Genomic DNA, 8713 nt, shown 5'->3' on the forward strand with positions numbered 1-8713 from the left:
AGGTCTATGGCGTTCAGGCTACAAAACGTACTCCATATATATTACAATAGGTACCAGGGGAGTTCCCCCACTCCCAAATTTCTTCTGAAGGAGATGTATCACAACAAATTAAATTAAGTCATAGCATGGAAAAAATGTAGCCTGTAACATTCTAGTGCAAGGTTCTTTTTCCTTCCCTTTCTTCCTTTCATAGCACCAGTCTTTGTTCTTATTTTGCTCTTAAGTAACTGTTCTAATCTTCCAGGAATTTTAGGAAATTAGTCTACTGCAAGATCTAGAGGAGGAGGAGGAGGTCCTAAACATGGAAATTGCCAAGATTCCACATGAACAGATTTACAAACATTGTCAATCATTTCTAGTTCATTATTGCTAAACTCTCCCTGTGTTCACTATCACCCATGCAATTCTTTCATTCACTTGCCCTTTTTTTTTAAATCATCCTCTCCTAATCCTAACCCTTATGTGGGCTTGCAGACATCTTGCTTTGATGGCATACAGTACTTCTTTTGAGGTTTCATTCTTCCTAACATACTAAGAAAGGAGAGTTGGAAAGTCCCAGAGCTAATCAGTAAAGGCCTAGAGCAGATGTCAGCACCCAGCTAACCTTGACTTATCTTGAAAAGTTAAACACAACTGGACCTGGTTAGTTCTTGGATGGGAGACTACTAGGAACTCCTAGGGCTGTAAGTTAGATGGGAAGTTAAAAAACCCATGTTGGCAAAAGCAATGGAAACCACTTTCATACTGTTGCCAAAGAGAACGCATGGACATACAGTATCCATGAAATCACCAGGAGCTAAGTGTGACTTAAGAGATACTTCTAATTAGTTAAAATAAGGGGATTTGCTTCTCTGGCTTAAGGATCACTTTGAGCTCCAACAACCCTAGATTAGTTCCCATGTGCACCAGTGGAAGAGCCTTAGGGCTACGATCATAGTTGCTATGGCTGATTGGTCTTTAAGAGTGATAACTGGACCCATTCAGAGCTTTGTGCAATACATTCTATGGCTTATTGTGTCACATATGCCTATTTTACTTCTGCTGTCCTTCTCTATCCAGAGGCAACCAATAAATAGTTTGTAACTAGCAATGGATTTTGAATCCAGAGCAAATGAAGATCTTTGCAGTATAATATGTTAAGGGATATTCCTTTGATGACTTCTTTCTCATTGCCCCATGGGCTTCCCAAGTCCACCTGGAGCAAAGGGAGGGAGCACTCTGAACTGGCCAGAATAGGCAACGTTCAGGGGTTGAAATGGGAATAGGAGCAAGATACATCCTTGGCTTGGATGACCTCACCACATAAAGAGAATGTGGACTGAAGCATCACAATATTGTGATAACCATCTCCTTATATCTTTGTTGTTTCTACATTCCACCCCTGGGGGGGACAATTTAAACATAGGGAGGAAGAATTTAAAAAATAAACAAACAAACAACTAGATAATGTCAGACTCAGTGCCATTTGTTTTAGGAGGATGTTCAAAGGCCATAAAAGCAGTTTCCAGGAAAACTTTTCCAGCTAGAATTTCTCCTGTCGACATATTACAGAGCTGAGTTGCATGGCTCCTGCTATAATGGAATGGCTAATAAAATTCCTGCTTTCCCCCAAGCACCTGGAACATGCTCGGTCTCCTAAATAAACATGAGAAACTTGGTTGAAGATGAGGAGGCAATCAAATAGTTCTGAAGCTATATAGCCTGCCACAGGCTCCTGTCTTGCTGGAGTTCTGAAAGGATGTGGAGATGCACTAAAATCCTAGCTGTCAATTTGATGTACTTTGACCATAATCTGTAACTGGAATCTGACTATTAAGCTACCAAAGAAAGAGCTGAAAGGGGAAGGCAGTAGATCTGCATCCAGCCATGTTGGGTTCTTGTCTTTGCTGCATCTTAGAGAAAGCAAGGTAGGGATGCAGAATTCCAGCTTACCAGTTCCCAAGCCTGTTGGTTCTTTCTTGCAGTCTGATGCTCTGAAGTTTAAAATCTTTGGGTTTAACTCCCTTTTTCACTAAGCTCTTGGTGGGAGAGAAGGAGAGACAGCATCATTTCCCCTTTCACTGCTATATTTCCAAATTTTGTTTCATCTTTTTTCACTGACAAAAAATGCAAAACAGGCTTGCTTGCTAGAAAGTACTTTGAATTATATCCTGAGAAACCTGGAATGGTGTGAATGTTCATTTTCTGCTTTTTTAAAAAAACATTCTAGCAATAGTTAAAAAAAAAAGCTGTTTAGGCATTTTAAAAGTTATTTTTCACAAAGTCTTGGCTACTTGGGACCACTGTTATAACTGGAGCTATAGAGGAAAACAATATGATGTAATTTAATTTGCAAGAAGGGTAGCTAAAATATGATTTCTAGGCTCATTTTACCGATCTGAGGAAGGAGACGGATACCTCTGAAGGCTTATGGCCCTGTTGTAAAATGACACACAACATTCCAGCTGCAAGAGGTGAACAGGCCTGCTCTCTTGAATTTCATACTTGCATGGGTATTTGGGAGGAAAATCCCCTAAGAGGGGGAACGCAACTGCAGTAGCAGGATACAGAAAACCTAGTTAGTACTCTGAACCATTCATGTTTGTCTCTGTCTTCTCAAAGGGATGCTTGCAAAATTCCAATGCGAGGGAACTGAAAGATCACATTCCAAAAACTGAAGGCTCAGAAACTGCTGAAGAGCAAACTGGGACATCAGGTTTTCAACACCGGAGACAAGAAGAAGGGAACCAAATAGGAATGCTATTACAGACTGTGGCAGACTATAGAACAGTGCCTGACTGGATGATAAAGATGTGGATCTGTTCCTGATCTTTCCTTTCATAGCCTGAATGATCACAGCAGTCCAACTAATTCAGTCCCTGCCTTGTCCCTACTACATCCTCTCCCACCTTCATTTGGGGAGGCTCCTACAATGGGAGTATCGGAGAAGACTGAACTGACTGAATCTGGATCTGACAATTTTCTCTCTGCCTTCTGGACTCCTTTGGGTGCATGTTTGGGGGAGTTGGTGGGCTTGCATTTGCCATTTTGGCCTTGGGCTCGACTCGGCACCATGTTCCGATTTAACCCTTCCTTGCCCCCCATCACTTCAGCATTGTGATTTGGAGTGGTGCTGAGCACTGAAGAGTTGATACTGTCCTCTTGTTGGTTAGCCTGCTTCTCATTGCTGCGGCACCAGCAACGGCATGGAGTCAGGTAAAGATAAATGAGCACAAGAATGACACTCAGGATGCAGCCCACTAGTGTGGTGTAGGCTGTATTGAGCATATCTGGGGCTCCATGAAGGGTATAGTTATGGACTGTGACTTGTACATAGAGGGTCTCATTGAACACCTGGCTTACTGCATAACAGGTATACAGACCCATGTCCTCTATGCTGATATTATTTATCTGGAGGCTTCCATTTGGCAGCAGACTAATGGAGCTATTATCACCCTCCTGTTGAACATGCTCATATCGGGGTGTCACCCATTCCTTAATTGTCACGCCTCGTTGCCTGGTATCGCAATTGATGGTAACGTGGTCCCCACGGTGGACCTCTAGGGCTTGCTCCTTGAATGCACTGCAGTTCATGCCCTCCGGATCATACAGGCTGGAAATTGTGACATTTTTATCCTTGGTCTGATCCAAGCATTTGAGCTCTTCCTCAAAGTCCACAGCTGAGCTTAGCTGCCGTTTCTGCCAGTGGGTGAAGAGGTTGTAAAGCTCACAGTGGCAGCTAAGAGGGTTGCTGTGAACATAGAGGCCATTCTTCACCCAAGCTGGGAGCCCACTGACCTCCTTCACATACAACTTCTTGATCTTGTTGGAAGAAAGGTCCAGCAGTGCCAAATGAGGGAGCTTGGCTTCTCCTTTTTTTATCAGCTCTAGGGGGAAGCGGGAAATCTCATTATGGCTAAGGTACAATTTCTGGAGGTTGGCCATATCCTCAAAAGCTGAGCGGTCAATCTTGGAGATCTTGTTGCTATATAGGAGGAGCACCTCCAGCTTAGTCAGTTTACTGAAGATGTTCTCTCCTAGTGTATCAATGGCATTGGAGGAGAGGTCCAAGTATTTCAGGTCGGGGACATTGCAGAAGGCCTCAGTGGAGATGAAGTAAAGGCCATTGTGGCTGAGGAACAATGAATGGAGATGAGGGAGCTGGGAAGGAGTCCACTCTGCCCGCAGGCGGGTCAGCTGATTGTGGCTGAAGTCCAGGACAGCAGCATATTGAGGAAGGTGAGGAGGGAAGACTTTCAGGTCCGCTTTGGAGCAGCTGATGATGTTGCTGGCACACACACAGTTCTTGGGGCAATTCAGCGCCAACCCCCCTTGCCGGCCAGTGCCCAAACTCAATAGCACCAGCAGCCAAGATGCTCTAAAGCTCAGCACAAGACATTGGCGGGACACTGGGGCATCCTGAAACCACATTGTAAGACTCAGCGAGGAAGAGTCAGGGTCCTGTTCTGGAGAAAACACGGAGGGGCAAGAACCATGGAGGTAGCAGTGAGGGCGCTGGGACAGTGTCCACCCGGCGCTGGCAAGGTCCGGTGTTCGCCAGAACGCTAAGCAGAGGACGGGAAGGAGGCCGAGGGGGCAGAGTGCCCGCTGTGCTCATCCCCCGAGCAGTACCGGCAGGGTCCACCTGCTGCAGAGGGCGATCCGAAGGACGGCGAAGGCCAAGCCCTTGTCGCCCGCTTCCTCCAGCCCCGCTGGGGAAGAGATGCCTCTCGTGGACAAGTCAAGCCCGGCTCACGCTTTCACGTCCGCTCCTCCCCTCCTCAGCCTGTCGGCCAAGCCCTGCAGGCTGCCACGCGGTGTTGCATTGCACCAACAGTCCCCCAAGCGGCAGCGCCAACCGCTCATTCACTCACCGGCGAACAAGCTCCTCTTCCTCCGCTGCTCAGCCCATCCCGGCGGGTCGGTTCCCGCAGCGCCGGCTTCTCATGCGGCCTCCTGCGGTCACAGAAAGGAACGAGCGGACCGGGCTGTCGAGGAAGCCTAAGCGGGCAGCTCCTGTTCTGAGGGATTCCGGAGCCGCTGCCAGTTCTCTCAGGCGGGGGCGGGGAAGGAGGCTGCCGAGGGCTGTCCCGCGCGACCAGAGGCTCGACCGGGCTCTGGAGGGGCTGCTCGTGAGGCTAGGCTCGGGGTGCCGAAACCGCTGAGCAGGCTTCCGGTGGTGCGGATCGGTCACCAGAGCAAAGACACGGCAGCAGCCGGAAAGGTTAATCCAGGCTGGTTGACTGGAAGCAGGAAAGGCGGGCAGGCAGGCTGCGCGCGCATGTGCGCGCGTCCTGAGAGTGCGATGGTCTTGCACACTAGCTCCTAGCACGCTCACGCTCACACCCACCCACAGCCTGTCAACGGAGGAGGAGGAGGAGGAGGAGGTGGAGAGGCTGGCCAAGCAGTCCTAGAGAGCTAGCCCCAATACGCACACGCGTAGACGCACCGCCGGCACTTTGGCAACCTGGAACCTATCCCAACTGCAGCCCAGGGACTCCGGCACTAAAGGCAGGCAGCGGTGGCTACCGGTGGAATGGGGAAGGTGAAACGGCGCCCTGGCTGTGCTGTGGACCCTCCCTCTTCCTCGCTGCTAGTAGCCGGCAACTGGCGCGAGCCCCGTCGTCCGATCTGAAGGCAGTTCTCGCCAGCCTGTGGGTCAGGGCCAAGGGAGAGAGTCCGCAAGCAGTCCTTGGCTTCCTGAGGCTGGGCGGGCACGCTCGGCGAGGAAGGAGCCCCTCTTTAGGAAAAGCAACCTGGTTGCATTCGCGCCAATCGTCCCTTGTTATTGTTTTGATAAAAATGATATTCTCGAGGCGGGGGGTTAAGGGCGGGACGGCGAGCCGACCGACCACTCAACAATCGCTGCCTCGGAGCACGAGCGGGTTCATAGGGTTCCATGGGTGCCCTCGAGCCAATGAAGGAAGGCAAGTTTTTAACCAGTCACTTTCCGGAGTCCCTGCGATCGGCAGATCTTACCGCTGGGGCAGGGAAACAGAAAGTCCTTGATGCTTCGCCGCAGTGCATTCACGTAGCATCTTCGCAAACATGGTATTACTCGAGGAAACTTGGGGAAAAGTTCGGGAAAAACGAAAGATTGAATTTAAAAGGGCAGACAGGTGGCACCCTTAAAGAGATGCTTGGATCGGTTTACAGAGGCATTTGACTCGCGGTTTGACCTCTGGTACGTTAATCCTAACTTTTGCTCCACTTCAGGAGTAGGAAGCCATTTAAAGCACTGCCTTTACCCGAGAATTGAAAAGGGAGGGTTGCATATGTACCTAGAACTAATAATTGCGTGGCTTCTAGGGTGGGAATTAGATTGTTCCATCTGGCACAGTATGTCTATATCAGTGTTTCTCAACCTTGGCAACTTCAAGATGTGTGGAATTCAACTCTCAGAATTCCCCAGCCAGCCATGGGAATTCTGGGAGTTGAAATCCACACATCTTGAAGTTGCCCTGCTTGAGAAACACTAGTCTATCCTGAGGATTTGTACTCATCTTTTTATCTGAATATTAAAAAATGGTTAGCACTCTATTAAAACAAAATGAAACAGTAGAATCAACCAAATCTTTTAAAAGCCACCCTCCCATTAAAATTCCATCTAAGGTCTTCCCCCACTGCAGAGGTGCTCTCTATTCATCTTAAGTTGGCAGACAGAAAGTTATACCAGCATGAAATCTGCTCCTATCTGATTCCTTTCTTGCCCATATTGCTTCTGTTTTGACTCACCACTTGCACAGGGCTGACTTATAGCACACAATAAGGAAAGCAATTGGTTATTCCTCCATTATTGTTCTCCTCCCTCTTCTGTATGTCAACAGCTGGGAAAAACATATTGGAGAGGTCTGGTCGCAGCACTTCATCCACTCATAGAATAGTGTCCATGGGCTATAGTCAACAAAATCAAGATGGCAGCCATGATAGCGTGAAGTTCTGTCACATGACTCATGCAAAAAAAAAAAAAGGCAGAGCTTCAACTGCACCATCATGGCCACCATTTTGGGTGTTTTGACCATACCCTATAGATCCCCCTGACTCCATGTACAAGCTCTAGGCTCTTTCCTGTGCCCCTTTTCCAACACCCCATTCTATTTATTTATTCGTGTCAGAAGCATCACAATTTAAATAAGGCATACTGTAAAACATAGAACTTAAAATATAAGATATAAAAGTTAAACAGATCTTGCCCAGAAACTGGCAACATTAATTGCATTCTGTCGTGCTGTCATGAGGTCCTCAAATGTGCATTGATCAGGGCGCAGAGGACAAGTGTACGTATGTGTTGTTGTCTGCATGTCTGCACATTCACAAAGGGCAGAGGTCACCGGATAGCCCCATTTGTTCAGAGTATCTCTGGATCTTGTTATGCCCGTGTGCAGTCTGTTCAGCGATTTCCATTCTATCCCCATTCTATCAAAACCAGTGTTGAATAAAACTAAGCAAAGGATAAAAAATCAGACTCTTGAAGGAAGCAGACCACTCACACTTTACTGTGGATTTCTCTCACCAGCACAGCACTACTGCAGTTAGCATGTTAGGGAGACAACAGCAGAATGGTGGCCAACAAGACTGCCCAGAGCCCAGAGGAAGGAGGCATGCCCACATCAGTCTGAAATGCCCAATAAGCAGTGCTCTGGTCCCATCTGCTACTGGTTGCCTGAGTTTGCTCCCAGAATAATGAGTGGTGAAGAGTAACAGATTTTGCACATCTTGCAACTGCCCTTGGACACTGTTGCCTTAAGGAGGAAAACATTGGTACAGCTGATGGTATAAGGCTATTTCAGTCATGGGCTGGGTACATATGAGATAAAGGCAATATCTGGAGGAAATGGCAAAGAACAGATGTTGTCATTTGTTGCCATCCTATCCAAATTGATCCAAATTTAAAGCAGTCAGGTATTCTGTAAGCCCATTGCCAAGATACTGGTAATGATAACATGTGTTATATTGCCACAGTGATAGTTAATAATGATAGGTGTTATAAATCACTAGTGATGAAACTATGTTATCTGCCTCAGCAGTTATGCTGGCTGGGGAATTCTGACAGCTGAAGTCCACACATCTTAAAGTTGCCAAGGTTGAGAAACACTGCTCTAGAAGATGCTATAAGTCAGTAGCGGGATCCTGCTTTAGAGTAGCTCTGGCAAGTTCAAGTAGGGAAATATGACTCCCATCTTCTGATGCTATATAGTTTTGAACCCACAAATGCCAAAAGCAGCATCCTGAAATGAGATGTAATCAAACTGAAAAGCAAATGATATAGCTGGTGTGACATACAGGTAATATGCTTCCACTAACATATCCAATCAGATTTTCAGCCACTGTATTTTGAAGCAATTGAGGTTCTGCTGTTTCCATTCCTACCATAGGGATCTTACTTGATCTACCTGGAGATTCTGAATTCTGGGAACTGTAATTCCAGGAACTCTGGAGGGGATTGGGGAAAGCTGGACTAATGTCATATATGTTTTTGCCAGCTCAGGTGCAAGCTGAAGGTGCTGAAAGGTGCTTCTCATTATCACCAGCCTCTTGCCTTTCAGGAACAAGGCAGGGTCCAAAAGCATTCTCAGACAGCCAGTTTGCTTTTGAAGGGGGAATAAAACTCTGCCAGACTAGACTCTTGTTCAACTACTTCTAGGTCAATGTTCCTCAGCCTGGTTCCCTCCAGATATATTGGATTTTGACTCTCATAACTCTCAGTCAGCAGCAGGAGATGGGTTAGAAAAGG

At 47.1% G+C, this 8713-nt stretch overlaps 1 protein-coding gene across 1 annotated transcript; it reads right to left on the reverse strand.

The window, feature by feature from the left end:
- Positions 1-1444: 1444 nt before the first annotated feature.
- Positions 1445-5660, reverse strand: AMIGO1 (adhesion molecule with Ig like domain 1). Its single transcript, XM_063297716.1, has one exon. The coding sequence runs from the start codon at positions 4408-4410 to the stop codon at positions 2833-2835; it is 1578 nt and encodes a 525-aa protein (XP_063153786.1). The 5' UTR covers positions 4411-5660; the 3' UTR covers positions 1445-2832.
- Positions 5661-8713: the final 3053 nt, after the last annotated feature.

The sequence above is a fragment of the Candoia aspera genome, chromosome 3, assembly GCF_035149785.1.
Source record: "Candoia aspera isolate rCanAsp1 chromosome 3, rCanAsp1.hap2, whole genome shotgun sequence".
Lineage (NCBI taxonomy): Eukaryota > Metazoa > Chordata > Lepidosauria > Squamata > Boidae > Candoia > Candoia aspera.

Excerpts from the sequence above, each read along its gene's own strand:
- AMIGO1 (XM_063297716.1), bottom strand. The coding sequence starts at position 4,410 with ATGTGGTTTCAGGATGCCCCAGTGTCCCGCCAATGTCTTGTGCTGAGC.